General features: G+C 40.1%; 2 protein-coding genes across 2 annotated transcripts; one reads left to right on the top strand and one right to left on the bottom strand.

Annotated features, from left to right (window-relative positions):
* On the bottom strand, window positions 1–948 carry LOC100474346 (olfactory receptor 5B2). Its single transcript, XM_002930995.2, has one exon. The coding sequence runs from the start codon at window positions 943–945 to the stop codon at window positions 1–3; it is 945 nt and encodes a 314-aa protein (XP_002931041.2). The 5' UTR covers window positions 946–948.
* Window positions 949–17,205: 16,257 nt separating this feature from the next.
* Window positions 17,206–18,150, top strand: LOC100474598 (olfactory receptor 5B3). Its single transcript, XM_002930996.1, has one exon. The coding sequence runs from the start codon at window positions 17,206–17,208 to the stop codon at window positions 18,148–18,150; it is 945 nt and encodes a 314-aa protein (XP_002931042.1).
* Window positions 18,151–19,531: the final 1,381 nt, after the last annotated feature.

A 19,531-nucleotide genomic window follows, 5' to 3' on the forward strand; every position in this document is an offset into this window, starting at 1 on the left:
TTAAAATTCCAATCCTAGAGATGATTTTGCCTTGTCCGAAACTTTCTTGAAAGCATTCTTGACGTCTTTGTTCCTCAGGCTGTAGACCACAGGGTTCAGCATGGGGATGACCATAGTGTAGAACATGGATGCGATTTTGTCTGTGTCCATGGAATGGCTGGAGCTGGGCTGTAAGTACATGAAGATGATTGTCCCATAGAAGATGGACACTGCAGAGAGGTGAGAAGCACAGGTGGACAAAGCCTTTTGGTGCCCTTGAGCTGACTGCATCTTCAAGATGGTTATAAATAGGAATAGGTAGGATATGATTATAACCAAAAGAGCGAAAAAGACATTAAAGCTTGACACATACACAAGAACCACCTCACTAACGTGATTATCAGAGCAAGAGAGAGCCATGACAGCTGCGATATCACAGAAAAAGTGATGGACCAGATTGGACTTACAGAAAGAAAGACTGAATGTGTTTCCAACATGAATGGAGGCATTCAGGAAGCCACAGACATAGCAGCCTATTGTCAGACAGGCACAGACACCTGTTGTCATGGTGCTGGTGTAATGGAGGGGTTTGCACACGGCCGCGTAGCGGTCATAAGCCATTGAGGATAAGAGGTAACTTTCCACAGTTGCAAAGGCCACAAAGGAGAACATTTGAGCAGCGCACGCATTGTAGGAGATGACCTTGTCTCCTATGAGTAATCCAGCCATGACCTTGGGAGTGACAGCCGTAGAGTAACCAAAGTCCACCAAAGACAGATTACTGAGGAAAAAGTACATGGGGGTGTGGAGATGGGAGTCCAAGAGAATCAGCGCCATCATGCCCAGGTTCCCCAAAACACTGATGAGGTAAATGAGGGTGAACACAATAAAAAGCGGAATTTGAAGTTCTGGGTTATCGGTCAGACCCACCAGGAAGAAATCCATCACTTCTGTATTATTCTCCATGAGAATTACTGAATTCTCTGTAGTAACAAGAAAGAAAGGAACATTTGGTAAACAGAAAATAGATTGGACTGAAATTTGAATATATAAATACCCTGTTTATTTCACTATAGCAATAGTTCATTCTTCATGATTCTCTGATCTAAAGCATAGAGTTTAACAAAGTACTTAGTAGATAAATGATCTACATGGTTGCATGCTGTTGAAACCAAAAGATCCTTACAGGTCACACAGCCAACTTCTTACCTGTGCAAATGAACACACTGAGGTGCAGAAAGAGGTGATGATTTATCCAAGGTCACATACATTTCCCAAATCAGGGCACCTGAGTGTCTTGACAGCTTACATTTATATACTGCTCATTTCAAGTACACACGTTTAATATGTTAAAATATGTTTAATCTTCTCAACAAATCCACAAATGATTAAGTGTTTGTGCAAGTTTACACAGTATTAATGGACAAAGTCAAGCTTTGGGCCCAGGTAATGTGACTTCCTAGACCTATGCTCTTAACTGAACTTTTTTTTCTGTGTAGCAAGCATCTTTCTTTTTTTAATTTAAATTCAATTAGCCAACATCATTATTTTCATATGTCATGTTCAGTAATTCATCAGTTGCATATAACATCCAATGCCCATCACATCACATGCCCTCCTTAATGCCCATCACCCAATTACCCCATCCCCCCACCCACCTCCCCTCCAGTAACCCTCAGTTTGTTTCCTATAGTTAAGAGCCTCTCATGGTTTATCTCTCTCTCTCTGACGACTCCCCATTCAGTTTTCCCTCCCTTCCCTTATGATCCTCTGCTCTATTTCTTATATTCCACATGAGTGAAACCGTATGATAATTGTCTTTCTCTGATTGACTTATTTTGCTCAGCATAATACCATCCAGTTCTATCCACCTCATTGTAAATGGTAAGTCAAGTATTCATCCTTTCTGCTGGCTGAGTAATATTCCATTGTGTGTGTGTGTGTGCGTGTGTGTGTGTGTGTGTGTGTACACACACCACATCTTCTTTATCCATTCACCTGTCGATGGACATCTGGGCTCTTTCCACAGCTTGGTTATTATGGACATTACTTCTATGAACATTGGGGTGCAGGTGCCCCTTTGGATCACTACATTTGTATCTTTTGGATAAATACTTAGTAGTGCAATTGTTGGGTCATAGGGTAGCTCTATTTTTAACTTCTTGAGGAACCTCTGTACTGTTTTCCAGAGTGGCTGCACCAGCTTGCGTTCCCACCAACAGTGTAAGAGGGTTCCCCTTTCTTCACATCCTCTCCAACATTTGTTGTTTCCTGACTTGTTAATTTTAGCCATTCTGACTGGTGTGAGGTGGTATCTCATTGTGGTTTTGATTGGTATTTCCCTGATGCCAAGGGATACGAAGTTTAATTGAATTTATTTTAACTGAGTTCACATTTATTCATTGTGTCCATTAGACCAAAGTCAATGCTGACAGGCGCACAGTAGAGCAGCTAAGTATATAAATACTAGATGTAGTGGGACACTAGCACAACAGCAGCAGAGGCATGTATAATCAGAAATTCTGGTTAAATTCAATTCTTAAGAAGGTATGGCCTTGGCTGTTAGAGCTTGGGCCCTGGCCAGAGATGCATACTCATTCAAATAGCAGTCCTACCATTTACAACCAGAGACATACTGGTCCTAACATAACTTCTTTAAGCCTCATTTTCTTTATAAAACAAAGATGGCAATGGGATGACTCAAAAGGGATTATTATAATAGTTAAATGAGATAATGCATTTTTAAAAAGCACAACATGGGGGGCACCTGGGTGGCTCAGTCAGTTAAGTGTTGGACTCTTGATTTCAGCTCAGGTCATGATCTCAGGGTTCTGAGATTGGGCCCTTTGAAGGTAAGGAGCCTGCTTAAGATTCTCTCTCTCTTCCTTTCTTTCTGCTCCTCCCCCTTCCTCTCTTAAAAAAATAAAAAGCACAACATGGGTATTCAGCACAATCCTGATGAATTACTATGTTATTATTAGGATGGAATTACTATGCTATTATTTGTCTCTATCCTGGTTCAGGAAATGTGGGGGTGAGATGCAGGGCTTCTAGATTCTTCTCAGATTCACTCTTCTGGAGTGAATCTAAAGTCTGGCAGGCTACATCCTCGATTGTCCTTTCCTCACGCATTGGGTTCACATAACCTTCTCCAATCCCTCCTGTATTCCTCACTCTATGCCAGCCATTTCATGAGAATCCAGGGTAATTCAGTCTATCTTGTTTAATTTTCCTGATGGCCCATATTTGAAGGAGTTTCCTTCTATAAAACTCATTCTTCCTCACTTTACTCTCGTTCCTCAGTGGAATTACAGAGATGGAGGGTTCAAAGTCATGGTCCAAAGGTTTAATTCTAGACTACAGATCTGTTCTGTGGTAAGAACAGATTTTTTAATTTTTTTTAAAGATTTATTTATTTATTTGACAGATAGAGACAGCCAGCGAGAGAGGGAACACAAGCAGGGAGAGTGGGAGAGGAAGAAGCAGGCTCATAGCAGAGGAGCCTGATGTGGGGCTCGATTCCATAACGCCAGGATCACACCCTGAGCCAAAGGCAGACGCTTAACCGCTATGCCACCCAGGCACCCCAGATTTTTTAATTTTTAATTTGAATTTGGAACTTTTGGAAGTATGTCTATTCTCTGGTAACTAGTTTTCTCGACCTCCTATTCTACTTTCTCTTTCCTCCTGGCCATTTTGCAACTTCACTTTACATTCCTGTCCCTAAAGGCATTTGTGTTTATAAATTTCTGACACACGTGATAATACAACCTATAACTTTTAAAACAAATAGAATATGCAGTGTTCACTAAGAAGGGAATTATATATTCAGATATTGATATGTTTCACTTAATCATCGTAACAATATTAAAATTTGGCACTATTTCAACAGATAAGAAAACTGAAAATTTACTTCCTAAAATTACATGTCTAGTATGAAGCAGATTCAAGATTCAAATGTTTCTATGGTTAATTTCACAATTTATGGCTCTGAATGACTGCCCTGTCAACTTTTCTAGATGTCATGAAAAGGGTGAGACTTTGGGTTAAAGAGTATGAAAGGGGTATTATGCTAAGTGAAATAAATCAGTCAGAGAAAGACAAATACCATGTCATTTCACTCATATGTGGAATTTAAGAAACAAAACAGATGGACATAGGGGAAGGGAAGGAAAAATAAAATAAAATGAAAATAGAGAGGGAGGCAAACCATAAGTGATGCTGAACTCTAGAGAACAAACTGAGGGTTGCTGGAGGGGAGGTAAGGAGGGCACTTGATGGAATGAGCACCGGGTGTTATTTGCAAATGATGAATCACTAAACTCTACCCCTGAAATTAAAAATATATATGTAAAATTAAAAAATAGTATTAAAGGGGAATACAAATCTAAATAATCTCATGAGGATCCTTCTGGAATCTAAAGAACTGTCCCCTACAATGACAAGGAAAGATAATAAATGGGAGGAAATTACCATCTGCTCAGTCAGAATGTCATCCATCTTATGTCTTTGCCCATAAAGGAACATAACATAGTGTTTCATGAGTGTCACTGAACTTCCTACTAAGGGAAGTATTTTGTAATTAGACATAAAGTCCCAACTGTTTCAGAAAAATGTTCATGACATTGTATTTTGAGCTCAAATAACTCATAGCATCAGCTTCATTGTTACTTTGACATGTATTATACTTCTCACTGAAAATGTGTGCAGAATACAGAAGCTTACTCACCTGGCCCTTGAAAACAGGTGCTGGAAATCCTGAATTTTTAGTCATCGATCTAAATCTCTGCCAGGGAAGAGTATATCAATCCAGTTGGAGACACTCTCTCTTGGGCACTAATCAAAAGGTGCCCTTAGAATAGTCACTTATGCCACACTTAGTTTTTTTGTTTGTGAAATAGACAGAAAAATTATTAACACATGGGCATAATTCATAGAATTGTGGCTGTGAATAGCAGATAAAAAGGCTATAAAACATTCAGTAAAGGGCTGTCATTTTGACTGCGTTCAATATAATTTTCATCCTGGAGGTTTTCCTGTCAATGGTTGCAGTCTTCCAGAAAATCCACAATTTAGGGGAAGGCCAGCACGTGTACTAAAACTATTCACATTCACATTCACATGAGTAAATAAATTACCAAAGCGGCTTAGTATATAGTCTGTTCCTTTCAAAATGATGTCAAACAGGGGAACTACGCTGGGATTTTAGAAGATAATGAATGAGAACCAGAAGGGAGTTTTAGAGACCTGGAGGCCTCAGGGGAACGGGCCCCTGTGAAGACGGCTACAGGTCCTTCTCCTACTACTTAACGAAAAAGCAATTGAACTGTCTGCAAAGACCTAGCTTAGTTTGTTGAGTGAACACACAGATGTATTCACATTTTTTGTTGCCATCTCTTCCTTTTTTTCAGTTTGGGTATAATTTATTGCAGCAAATTTCATGAATTTTAGTGTATAGTCCTGAGAGTTTGGACAAACGGTACATGATCGTGGAACCACCAACACAATCAAAATAAAGTATAGTCCCATTTGCCCCCCAAAATCCCCTGTGTTCTTTTTTAGTGAAACCTCCCCCTTGCCACCTACAATCCTGGAACTGATTTTGTCTTTATAACTTTTCCTATGGAAGAAATGTCATATAAATGAAGTTATATACGATCTAATTTTTTGAGTCTGCCTTGTTTCATTCAGCATAATGCATTCGTGAGATCATCCATTTGTTGCATGTATCAATAGTTTGTTTCCTTTTATTGTAAAGTTGTATTCTACTATGTGGATCTAAGCACATTGTTTATTTCTAGTTTATATTGATTACAGTTAAATCTGCTATAAACATTTGCATACAGAACTGTGTATGAACACAGGTTTGAGTAAATACCTTGAAGTGATATTGTTAGCTGATATAGTAAGTTTATGTTTAACCTTCTAAAATATTGCCAAAAGTTATTTTTTTCGAGTAATGCACCATTTTGCATTTCCATTGGTAATGCATGATAATCTCAATTTCTTCACATCATTGCCAACCCTTAGTACTGTCTACGCCAGGGTAGAGTATTCCTGACAGCATGAAGAGCCTGAGAATCCTATGGCTACAAGAAGTTATACTGCTTGCAGAGCTAACAGAGGTCCATTAGCCTGGCAACAGCATTTGGCGGAACTACTGCAGAAGATAAATCACAAATGCCAAGAGCTGTAATGCTGTTTGGGGAAAGTAAGGGACAAGTCAGACATTTTAAAGGGATATTTAGGAAATCATTCAGCCATGTGGGCTTTGAAAAGCTCTGACGAGGGGCGCCTGGGTGGCGCAGTCGTTAGGCATCTGCCTTCAGCTCAGGGCGTGATCCCGGCGTTCTGGGATCGAGCCCCACATCACCTCTCCACTAGGAGCCTGCTTCTTCCTCTCCCACTCCCCCTGCTTGTGTTCCCTCTCTGTCAATCTCTGTCAAATAAATAAATAAAATCTTAAAAAAAAAAGAAAAGAAAAGCTCTGACATATTCCCGGGTATGCACCTGTTCAACACTATGTAAGCACCCGGGTAAAACAGAGCAGATGCCAGTCCCTCATTCCCAGGCTCTTACGGTCCCACCCAGGAAGAAAGCAGAAGCCAGGGCTGATTTGTCAAGTTGTCCAAACTTTGAATATGTTTCCCAGACCATACACGGACCCTTCCATCAAAATGGGTCTAAGGAAAACTTCTGACACTTCGTTGGCTGGTGACTGATACAGTGACTGCCCCAAGAACACAGACTTATAAATAAAAGCAAGGCTAAAAAAAGACAGAGTTGTGATTTCACTGGCCAAAAGCATGTGAAACAGACTCTAAAATCAGGATTGGGGGGATGGCGTAGCCGGGTGATGGATATTAAGGAGGGCACATGTTGTGATGAGCGCTGTGTGTTATATGCAACTGATGAATTGTTGAACNATAAAATAAAATAAAATCAGGATTGGGGGATGGGGTAGCCGAGTGATGGATATTAAGGAGGGCACATGTTGTGATGAGCGCTGTGTGTTATATGCAACTGATGAATTGTTGAACACTACATCAAAAACTAATGATGTACTATATGTTGGTTAACTGAACATAATAAAAAAATTAAATAAAAATAAAAATAAAATAAAATAAAATCAGGATAGTTCAATCAATCACACAAAAATGAGTATCAAACAACAGCTCCTGGGGGATGCCTGGGTCAGTTAAGCGTCTGCCTTTGGCTCAGATCATGATCCCAGTGTCCTGGGATCAAGTCCCGCATTGGCCTTCTTGCTCAGTGGAGAGCCTGCTTCTCCCTCTGCCTGCCCCTCCCCTAGCTTGTAGTCTCTCTCTCTCTGACAAATAAATAAAATCTTAAAACACACAAACATACTCCTGGNAAAATTAAATAAAAATAAAAATAAAATAAAATAAAATCAGGATAGTTCAATCAATCACACAAAAATGAGTATCAAACAACAGCTCCTGGGGGATGCCTGGGTCAGTTAAGCGTCTGCCTTTGGCTCAGATCATGATCCCAGTGTCCTGGGATCAAGTCCCGCATTGGCCTTCTTGCTCAGTGGAGAGCCTGCTTCTCCCTCTGCCTGCCCCTCCCCTAGCTTGTAGTCTCTCTCTCTCTGACAAATAAATAAAATCTTAAAACACACAAACATACTCCTGTTATGGTCAGAATTCAAAGTTTCTATACTATATAATCTGAAATGTCCACTTTTTTAGCAAAAAAAAAATTATGAGGCATGAAAATAAAAATGAAAATGTGACCCAAACAAAGGGGAAGGCAGTTGATAGAAACTCTCTGAGGAGTTTACATATGTTCAAAGAACTGAAGAAAACAAGGAAAGGAAAATATGGTGCCAATGATTCACCTAATAAAGAATATCAATAAAAAGATGAAAGTTATAAAAAAGGAACAAGTAGCTATTTTGGAGTCACAATTTTAATTGGATCAAAATTCAATTTTTTTCTATATCAAGAAACACCTTTAGTAAAATTTTAAAAAATAACAAATTGGGAGAAAATATTTGCAAATCTAATATCTGATTTACTAGTTTATTTTGAGAATATAGAAATCTTACAATTCGATTATGAGAAAACAAACATCTTGATTAAAAAGTGGGGAGGGTTACAGAAGGGAGGGGGTGGTAGGATGGGGTAACCAGGTGATGGGTATTAAGTAGGGCACGTGTTGGGATGAGCACTGGGTGTTATATGCAACTGATGAATGGTTGAACACTACAATAAAAACTTATGTTATACTATATGCTGGCTAACTGAACATAAAAAAATGTAGGGAAAGATTTAAGGAGACATTTTAACAAAGAAAGTGTATGAATGCTAATAACCACATGAAAAGATACAAAATATCATTAATCTTAAATATTAAAACCAGAATGAGACACCAGTTCACACACACTTGGATGGCTGCATTCAAATAAACAGATAATGACAGGTGTTTGTACAGCTGTGGTGAAATGAGAGTCCTCATACATTGCGGGTACTATTTGAGTTTGGGGTCACCTGAGAGGCTGGAGCATTGGGACAAACTCTTCTGCAGAGGCGGAATAAAATCCTGTGTGGTTTCATTATACAAAGAAAATAAATAACTGCTAGGGGAAGGAAGTCTGTCTCAAGCATCAAGACGATATCACTCACAGGATATATCCATCTTTTGAAGGTAATGGAGTGAGGTGCTAAGGGACTGGGCTGGACATTTCTGAATACATTAAGGACATAAAAGCTTTTTAGAGTTCCAATTAAAATTTCTGGGAAGGAGCACCTGAAATTCCAGCGATTATAGTGAGTAGAGAAGCTCGATTATCAGTCTAAGGGACAAATTTGTCCCCTCCATCCACTCCAAGTGTGGGTCCCTTTGATCCAACAACTTATGAACGAAGAAGAAAACTTAGCTCATCCCATATGCACATCCAATATATAATATTGAAATAGGGTAAAGATAAGAAGGAAAAAACTCCAACTGATTCATGAAAGTGAAGAGGGGAAGACATAGTCAATTCCAGAATTTTTTTGAGTTGGCATTACAAAGGCTACTCAACCATGACGATGGAGGTGAATTCTTCATTAGATCTTAGTTTTTCTTTTTTTGTGAAGAACTGCACTTGCCATTCTTTTTCTTAAAACCTGATTTAATTTTTTGGACGTTGCTTTCTTATCCATTATTCTTTATTTACAACTTCTGAAGTGGTATTGAAGGGTCTATCTTCTTGAGGAACATCATCTGGCAACTTCCATCCATGAGATTTTTAATTTCCACAGGCGGTTTAAGACTTTTTCAGTGAAGGCATAGCCTTCCTAGAGAGGCAGTGCCTTAAAAAACCTGGACATTTATCAGTTTATTCTGATATTCTAGTCACCCCATTCTGAATTATTTTCTAGATATAACTCTCTAGATTGCTTTACTTATTTTTCTCCATACTCCCTTACCTTTCTCTTGTAACTTAATAATGTATGTGATTTGAAGGGACATAGATACCCAGTGTTTATAGGAACATTATCAACAATAGCCGAATTATGGAAAGAGCCCAAATTCCATCAACTGATGAATGGATAAAGAAGATGTGGTTCATATACGCAATGGAATATTACTCAGCCATAAAAAAGAATGAAACCTTGCCATTTGCAATGATGTGGATGGAGCTAGAGTGTATTATGTTAAGCAAAATAAGTCAGTCAGATAAAGACAAATCCCATATGATTTCATTCATATGTGGAATTTAGGAAACAAAACATGAATATCATGGAAAAAAAGAGAGGGACAACACAAAATAGATTCTTAACTATAGAGAACACACTGAGGGCTGTCGGAGGGGAGCCAGGCAGGGAATGGGTCAAATGGGTGATGGGCATTAAGGAGGGCACTTGTTGTGATGAGCACTGGGTATTATATGGAAGTGATGAATCACTAAATTCTACTCCTAAAATTGATATTACACTATATGCTAACCAACTAGAATTTAAACAAAAACTTGAAACTGCTAAAAATAAATAAATAATGTCTCCTTGAATGACACATTGCTGGTGACACACTAGATTATGGCTTAAAATAACACAATTTTTATTGGCTTCTGTGGTATCCAAGATTGGATCCTGACCAAAGGAGTGGGGGAAGGACGTTAGTGGAAAAAGTAGTGAAATTTGAATAAACTCTGAACTTCAGTTAACAGTAAAGTACCAATGTTGGATTCTGTGTCTTAAAAAGTGCAGCACAATAATATAAGATGATAAAACTTCAGATGCAAGTTTTAAGGGAAACTAGGTGACTGGTTATACAGGAGTTCTTCGTACTGACTTTGAAACTTTTGGGTAAATTCTAAACAATTCCAGGGACGCCTGGGTGGCACAGCGGTTAAGCGTCTGCCTTCGGCTCAGGGCGTGATCCCGGCGTTATGCGATTGAGCCCCACATCAGGCTCCTCTGCTATGGGCCTGCCTTCTTCCTCTCCCACTCCCCCTGCTTGTGTTCCCTCTCTCGCTGGCTGTCTCTCTCTCTGTCAACTAAATAAATAAAATCTTTAAAAAAAATTCTAAACAATTCCAACTGTAAATGTTTATGAAAAATAATTTTAGTGGTGGTTTCTCTAGACAGCCTGCAAAGGGCTCAACAGAACTTCTTTTTGGTGAAACAACATAACTGGTGAAAATTATTTTTTTTGAAACCCAGCAATTTGAAATCCTTTAAACTTGTCTTAAGGACATACAGCAAATGGAGAAATATTTATTCAAGGAGATCCACTCAATCTTACTACGAACAGCAATCTATGACATTTAAGCCATGACCCGTTTCCACCACCTTCCCCAGTTCTGTGTGGTCGAAGTTATATTCCAGGAAAATGTGTCGAAGAAGGCAGGGGAACTTTCTAACTCCAGGTTCCAGTGGGCTACAGTATCCCTCTATGAGAAGCAAGACACTGGCATCTCTCATCCTTCCCAGGTCCATCCTGCAGAAGCACTGTTCCCATTCAGCAAGGCTGCGTAGGCAGGGGTTGTCATCTCCCATCCCATTTGTAGGGTAAAAGCTTTGCCCAACATATAGAAGGCCGAGAATTTGGGGACCCAGTGGCCTCTGCCACCATTTATTTTATAGGCAGTGACTCCACATTGGGAGGGGCAAGCCAAGAAACCCAGGGCTACGGTCTTCCCACCAGCACTTACTCAACAAAGAGGAGAATCATTCTGGGAGGAGCTGAATGCTGTCATTTCCCCTAGTCCCGGTACAGTGGCACAGAGTTTCTATCCAGGGGGTTAAGCCGTCCATAAGGACATAGAGCTGCAAAGCTTTGCCTAAGGTGGCCGACTTAGGTTAGAGCAAGTGAGAAGTTCATGCTTAAGAGTATTATGGAAAACCATGGAGGATTTGGCGATGAGCAATTAAAAGGGGGTTGGAAAATTTCATGATATAGTAGCAAAAAGTAAAATGGTAGAGCGGCCAGTAGATTCAAAGAGAGAACAGGAGCAAGAGAGAGTCAAGAAGAGTCCTTCTAAAATCACTCTCATGCCTGAAGCTTGTTCACATACCCTAGACTTCATTCACTTAAGAGCCGTGAAATCAGGAAGGGGGGAAACATGAAAGTTTTAGCAAATCGCACAGTGTTCCATTAGCAAAGGGCCTTGAACCCTAAGCACACGTGAGCACAGCCTTCGACCAAACACTGGCTAAAGAATGAGTTACTCTAATCTAGGCATGACTCTAAATAAGAAGTCTTAAACATAAACTCATGCTTATCCCTGTTGGTCTGGAAGATGTTGTGCATTCCCAAGACCACACCGTCTCGGGAGGCATAGGAAGGAAATTTTCTGAGGCACAAGTCCTTGGCTAAAGATAGGGCAAAATTATAATGTCCCTGAACTGTGAAAGCAGTGTCCAACTCATACAAACATCCAATGGTAAAAATGTGAAAATTGGTGTCTCTTTGGTTAAGGGGATTTAAGAATAATTTTTGATGTGTAAATAGTTCATTAGGACCCAAGAGCAATCCCCGGGAAGGCAAGCTAAAAGATAATGAAAGAAAAAAATTAGAGCCGGGACATCAGAGCTTGCGTACTTCAGGGGGAAACACACTTTGCAGAATTAGTCCTGCCAAGTTATTGAACATATAATAAAGGACTAGAGAGTGAGAGAAGCAGGATGGAGGTATAATAGAAAGTCCAAATCCACGTTCCTATACAGAAAGCCAGACTTCACACTATAAGTAACAAAATGCTCTTATGAGAAGTCCCAAGTCCAGTTCAATGTCTCGTTTGTTGAAGTCCTAACCCACCGTACTTCACAATGTGATTTTATCTAAAAACAGGATTGTTGCAAATTTAATTACTTAAAATGAGGTCGTACTGGTGTTAGAGTGTGCCACACGTCTAATAGGACTCAGGTCCTTTTAAAAAGAGAAATGTAGGGGCGCCTGGGTGGCACAGCGGTTAAGCGTCTGCCTTCACGCTCAGGGTGTGATCCCAGCGTTCTGGGATCGAGCCCCACATCAGGCTCCTCTGCTGTGAGCCTGCTTCTTCCTCTCCCACTACCCCTGCTTGTGTTCCCTCTCTCGCTGGCTGTCTCTATCTCTATCGAATAAATAAATAAAATCTTAAAAAAAAAAAGAGAAATGTAGACAGATGCAGGCATAAGGGGGGAACACCATGTAGAGATGAAGATAGAAGTCAGGAAGATGAAGCAGACCAAGGAATGCCAAAGAACGCCAACGCATCACCCAGATGCTCAGAGACAGATGTGAAACAAATTCTCCCTTTCAGAAATCGCAAGCCACCAGCAGAACCAGCCCCATCGACACACTGACCACAGACTCCCAGGGCCAGAAATGTAAGACAGTAAATCTCTGTCGTTTAAGCCACCTGTTTTGGGGTACTTTTTAATGGCAATCTTAGGAAATTAGTACAGGTAAATATGGGTGAATCTCAGACAGAACGTGCTCAGTGAAGGAATCCAGATACAAAGGCTACACACACTGGGATTCAATTTATAGGACATTCTGGCAAAGGCAAAATTACATGGACAAAAGCAGTTTAGTGGTTGCCAGGGGCTGCAGGTGGGAGAAGGGACTGATCGCAAAGAAGCTGGGGTTTGGTTTAGGTGATGGAACTCTCCTGTATCGCGACTGTGCTAGCGGTTACGTGACCTTGTAAATGTGACCAAACTCCGACATTTATACAACAGAAACTGGGGATATTATTGTTTGTAAATTCCACTTCAGTTAGAAAACTGAATAAGAAATAACAAGTGATATGAAAACATGCGTGCACCTTAATCAAATGCAGCTAGGGCCCCACAGGCTGCTTAATTGCTTCTCCCTGAGAAGGTGGATGAGAGCTACAGATGCCCTCCTGGGGGACAGGCACAGAGAACTCCGTGCCTACATAGCTCCCTCCTGATTCCATCAGTTAGACCCTGAAACCCCAACATGACTCAGCATGACATCATTTGTAGAGGGACCAGACCGTGTGCCGAGCCCCTTTGGCCATCATGTATTCACCTGACTGTGAATAGTTGGTAGTACATTCAGACCTTCCTCCCTGACCTTGGACCTGAGAATTTGCTTCAAGCCTGCGATCACGGGCAGGGAAAACACCTCAACATGAACGTTGTATTGCTTGACTTTAAAGGGATAACGCCTCAGCAAGGTGTTTTATTGAGCTTCCCTCCTTGGCTTATCACAGACCCAGTTGTGTGAATGACGTAGGAGAGGTCATTTTATTCTTTACCTTCCAAATCAGGAGAGAACAGGTGACCCCTCCAAACGCCTAGTAAGAATCAATGGTGGATTCAGGACATGGATCAGGTTTATGACTCCCTGTTGGAATCTTTCCTCCATCTTTATCTGCTTTAGAGGTCTTGGAATATTTTGACGAGTACCTAATAGAGAACGTCTCTAACAGTATATATGCATTATTTCATGGTGAAAGTTTGATTTCAGACTCACTATTCGGGATTTCCTGTCCTTTCTGTTCCAGCAGTAAGGTAAGCTTCTATAATCCATGTGTGTGTGTGTGTGTGTGTGTGTGTGTATGTGTGTATACACACACATATGTATATATGTATACATAGACTGACATATATACACATATGTATATTTATACATATACATGCATATGTATGTATATGGATATATAGGGATATATACGGATATGGATATATGTGTATGTATATATATGTCAGTCCATGTATACATATATACATACGTATACTTCTTTATTTAAATTCAATTTAGTTAACATATACTGTATTGTTAGTTTCAGGGGTAGAATTTAGTGGTTCATCAGTTGCATATAACACCCAGTGCTCATTACTTCACATGCCCTCCTTAATGCCCATCACCCAGTTACCCCATACCTCCACCCACCTCCCCTCCAACAACCCTCAGCCTGTTCCCTAGAGTTAATTGTGTCTTATGGTTTGCCTTCCTCTCTGTTTTTACCTTCTTTTATTTTTCCTTCCCTTCCCCTATGCTCATCTGTTTTGTTTCTTAAATTCTACGGATGAGTAAAATCATGGTATTTGTCTTTCTCTGACCAACGTATTCCACTTAGCATAATACCCTCTAGTTCCATACCTGTCGCTGCAAATGTATTTTTACTGAGAAGTATAATTCATGCGAAATCCGTGGGGCTGCTCTATCTACTATGAATTATTTGAGCACAGAAATAGATGATTTGTACATTATTTCTAAAGTAGTGAGCTGAGGCTGGGATTTAAATATCAAAACTTGCATCAATGGGGAGTTTAGTGATATTTATGGAATATATTCATGCTGCTGTCTTTAGAAAGATGAGCCAAACAAAAAAAGATAGGTGAATGAAGCATGAGAGACTATGGACTCTGAGAAACAAACTGAGGGCCTCAGAGGGGAGGGGGTGGGGGAATGTGACAGACTGGTGATGGGTAGTAAGGAGGGCACGTATTGCATGGTGCACTGGGTGTTATACGCAACTAATGAAGCATCAAACTTTACATCGGAAACTGGGGATTTACTGTATGGTGACTAACATAATATAATAAAAAACATTAAAAAAAAGAAGATAGGTGATGCTCTTATTCAGTAAGTTTTAAATTCATCTTATCTGCTATCTCTCTCCTCTCACTGGAGGTTAAGAAAAACACAAGAGAGTGAAATAAACATTCTATAAACTACAAAAGTGTTATACTTAGATTAACCAGATCTGTACTCCACTGTAATCTTTCCAGCATAATGTCCTCCTTATTATTCTTGCTGGCACATCTGCGAAAGCCAATGATAAGGTCATTAAAAGCACAGGCTTTTGATTTGGTCACAGCTGCGTTTGAATCTTGACTCTTCCTCATCGGAGCCGAGTAGTCGTAGAGCTTTACTAATTCCTCAGATCCTCAGTTCTCTTCATGGTAATGTGGAAGTAATAATTCTACTTACCTCACAATATTACCCTGAATTTAAATGAAATGATATGTGTTTACATACACACACACAAATATATATATGTACAGACATGCATAAAGAAAAAATATATGCATGTAGCTCTTGCTGTTTGTACAACACGCCCCATTCTAAGGTGGTTACGATTGCCAGAGGCTGACAAACCTAATGACTTTGGACCCTGGGCTTCTGGAAGGAAGATGTGCAGAAGCGGGAGGACAGTGGTAGAGGATGATTAAAAGAAGAGAGATGTCTTCCTAAAGGCTTCAAACTCAAATTAAAAAGATTTAAGACATTGTTTCTACACAAGAACATATCACATTAAAAAAGTTTTAAATGTGGAGCTCACCACCAAAACAGACCTGCTGGCTAAAGACAGCCAACAGACCAGGACCTTTCAGCCCTTGATCTCAGTGATTCAGCTATGAGAGGATAGTAATGAGAGGAAGAATGAGTTTCAGAAAGGACATTCTTTGACTCATGCTACAATCTGGATTTTACACCAAAGATATTACACCAAAGAATGGCTCATTTGGTATGGCTAGAACAGCTGCTCGAGCTGGCAGAGGACAGACAGACTGAGGAGCACTGGAAGGGAGAAAATCATCAGTGGACCAAGTGTGTGAGAACAAGGAAATCAAAGAGAGGCTCTAAGGCTTCAGAACTGATCCCCTGCCCCGAATCCCTACATGTTATCCCCCATCTTTCTCAAACATAAGGGCTATCATTCCATCCAATAAATAATACTACAGCTAACATATGTGTTAGGCCATGCTAACCACCCAGCATTTTGCTCATCGTTTATAAGGCATCATGTCTTTATTTCCCTCAAGAATATCTTCAGGTAGATCTCATGACAATCTTCATTTTGTATATGGAGAAAATCAGGTCCAGGTACTGAGGTTGGAACCAATGACCCTTCGGTAGTCAGGGATAGGGCTGATGTGCCCTCTTCCCAGAGCCCGAGCTCTACACCCGACGCTGTGCCTTGTTCTCTGAATGGCCTCTGCTGGTTGTACATGCCCATACCGCTCCAGTCACCCCACTACATCTACTCTGCTTGTATGCCTCCGTTACCCAAGTATAAAGCCCCAAACACTGATTTTGGGACAATGGAAACAATGAGTAATTGCAAATTGAGTTAAATTCAATTTTATTTGAGTTAAGACCAGTGGACTGAAGAAACACTCTTGGGTACAAAACTTGGCTTTGGCAGTATAATGTTGTAAACATAAATACATGATTTAATCCCTGTGCTTCATTAATTAAATGGGGGTAATAACCAGTCAATCTCATAGGGTTGTTTAAAAAAAAGAATGAATATATGCATAGTGTCTAAAATAGTTTCTGTCTAGAGCAACATACAAATATAAACATTTAATGACCCATGGAACTGAAATGACAGATATATTTGATTCCAGACATGCCATCTTTCTTTTTTTACTTTTTTTTTTTTACTTTAAATTCAGTTAGCCAAGGTATAGACAAGCAATCTTGATCAAGACATTCTTTTTTCCACATCTCAGTTTACAAATTTACAAAATTTAGAAAGTGGGACATGATCCATGAAGATCCTTCAGTTTTAGCAATGTATAACTATATAGATAATTCATGCATTAAATTTTGTGTCAAGCTCACACTTGAGATCTGAATAATATGAAGTAAGAATTATTGGTATAATGAAACTATGCACATCTATCTATGTGTCTATCATCTTTCTATGTATCTCTTTCAATTTCACTTAGATTACTTGTTTGTTTTTTATTCTATTTCTTTACTTCTTATCCCTACAGGGCTTCCTGTGATTCCCCAACAACACCCATGGAAAACAACACAGAAATAACTGACTTCATCCTGCTGGGACTAACTGATGCCCCAGAGCTGCAGGTCCCCCTCTTTATCGTGTTCACTCTCATTTACCTCATCACTCTGGTTGGAAACATGGGAATGATTGTTTTGATTCTCTTGGACTCCCATCTCCACACGCCCATGTACTTTTTCCTCAGTAACCTGTCTCTGGTGGACTTTTATTACTCTATGGCTGTCACTCCCAAAGTGATGGCTGGGCTCCTTGTGGGAGACAAGGTCATCTCCTACAACGCATGTGCAGCTCAAATGTTGTTTTTTGTAGCCTTGGCCACCGTGGAAAATTTCCTCTTGGCCTCAATGGCTTATGACCGTTTTGCAGCAGTGTGCAAACCCCTCCACTACACCACGACCATGACGACAACCGTATGTGCTGGTCTGGCTATAGGCTCCTACATCTATGGTTTCCTGAATGCCTCCATCCACATTCGGAACACGTTCAGTCTGTCTTTCTGCATGTCCAATCTGGTCCATCACTTTTTCTGTGATGTTCCAGCAGTCATGGCTCTCTCTTGCTCTGATAGACATGTCAGTGAGCTGGTTCTTGTTGTTGTAGCAAGTTTCAATATTCTTATTGCTCTCCTCATTATCTTGATTTCCTACCTGTTCATTTTTATCACCATCCTGAAGATGCACTCAGCTGAGGGATATCAGAAGGCTTTATCCACCTGTGCCTCCCACCTCACTACAGTCTCCATCTTCTATGGGACAGTCATCTTCATGTACTCTCAGCCCAGCTCCAGCCACTCCATGGACTCAGACAAAATCGCATCTGTGTTCTACACTATGATCATCCCCATGCTGAACCCCCTGGTCTACAGCCTGAGGAACAAAGAGGTTAAAACAGCTTTTAAGAAGGTGGTTGAGAAGGCAAAATTGTCTCTAGGCTTTGACTCTTAAAGTGTAGGATCCACAGTGACCTGTGTCATTGCTGTCAGGTCTCTAACATGCAATAACCATTTTAATGCTCATACTGCACCTAAATTACTGAGGTGATGCCATTTCTTGTTCAAAAATCTATCATCTTGGGGCGGTCGTTAAGCATCTGCCTTCGGCTCAGGGTGTGATCCTCGAGTCCTGGGATCGAGCCCCGCATCGGGCTCCCTGCTCGGCGGGACTCCTGCTTCTTCCTCTCCCACTCCCCCTGCTTGTGTTCCCTCTCTTGCTGGCTGTCTCTCTCTGTCAAATAAATAAATAAAATCTTAAAAATAAAATAAAATAAATTTATCATCTAGAAGAGAAAATGTATGTCCAAATATGTGATATCTGAAGGGGGATGGCCAAGAGGAGTCTTAACAATTTGGGGGCCCTGCTTGTAGTAATCTTTATTAATTATATATCCATTATTTTTTCTACCATATGGCAATGCAAGCCTCCATGTGAACCATGGCACACACAAATCCACGAATAGAAGCATGTGTAAGAATCCTATATGTGCACACACACACAGGAATGGGAAATTAGTTAAAGGAGTTGAATGTAGTGTGACTAATTCTTAGTAAAAAAGTTAAATTAACATTTAAATATTAGAATATAAATTCATGTCTGACATTATTTATTTCCATAGTTGAAAAATTTACAAGAGTCCAAAATGGGGATTAAGAGTACAGTATCTTGATAAGCACTGAGAAATGTGTAAAATTATTGAATCAATATATTGTACACTTGAAACTAATACAACACTGTATGCTAATTATACTTGAATAAGAAAAAATGATCTAAGATGGAGGAAAAAAAGTCCAAAATGAAGTAAAACATGACATAATTATTTTTTTGAGAGAGAGAGAGAGAGAGCAGGGGGAGGAGCAGAGGAGAGAGAGAGAGAGGGAGAGAGAGAATCTTTTTTCTTTTTTGTGATACGTTAGTCACCATACAGTACAACCTTATTTTTGATGTAGTGTTCCATGATTCATTGTTTGCATATAACACCCAGTGCTCCATGCAGTACGTGCCCTCTTTAATACCCATCACCAGGTTAACCCATCCCCCTACCCCCCTCCCCTCTAAAACCCTCAATTTTTTTCCCTGATTCAGGAATCTTGGGTGGCTCACTTGGTTAAGTGTCCAAATCTTAATTTCTGCTCAGGTCATGATCTCAGGGGTTGTGAGATCAAGCCCTGCATTAGGCAGTGAGCTGGGCATGGAGTCGGCTTGCTCACAGCCTAATGGGGTCTTGATGTCACAACCCTGAGATCATGACCTGAGCAAATATTAAGAGTTGGACACTTAACCAACTGAGCCACCTAGATGCCCAAATACATGACATAAGTTTTTAAATAAA

This window comes from Ailuropoda melanoleuca, unplaced genomic scaffold (assembly GCF_002007445.2).
Source record: "Ailuropoda melanoleuca isolate Jingjing unplaced genomic scaffold, ASM200744v2 unplaced-scaffold4931, whole genome shotgun sequence".
Classification (NCBI taxonomy): domain Eukaryota; kingdom Metazoa; phylum Chordata; class Mammalia; order Carnivora; family Ursidae; genus Ailuropoda; species Ailuropoda melanoleuca.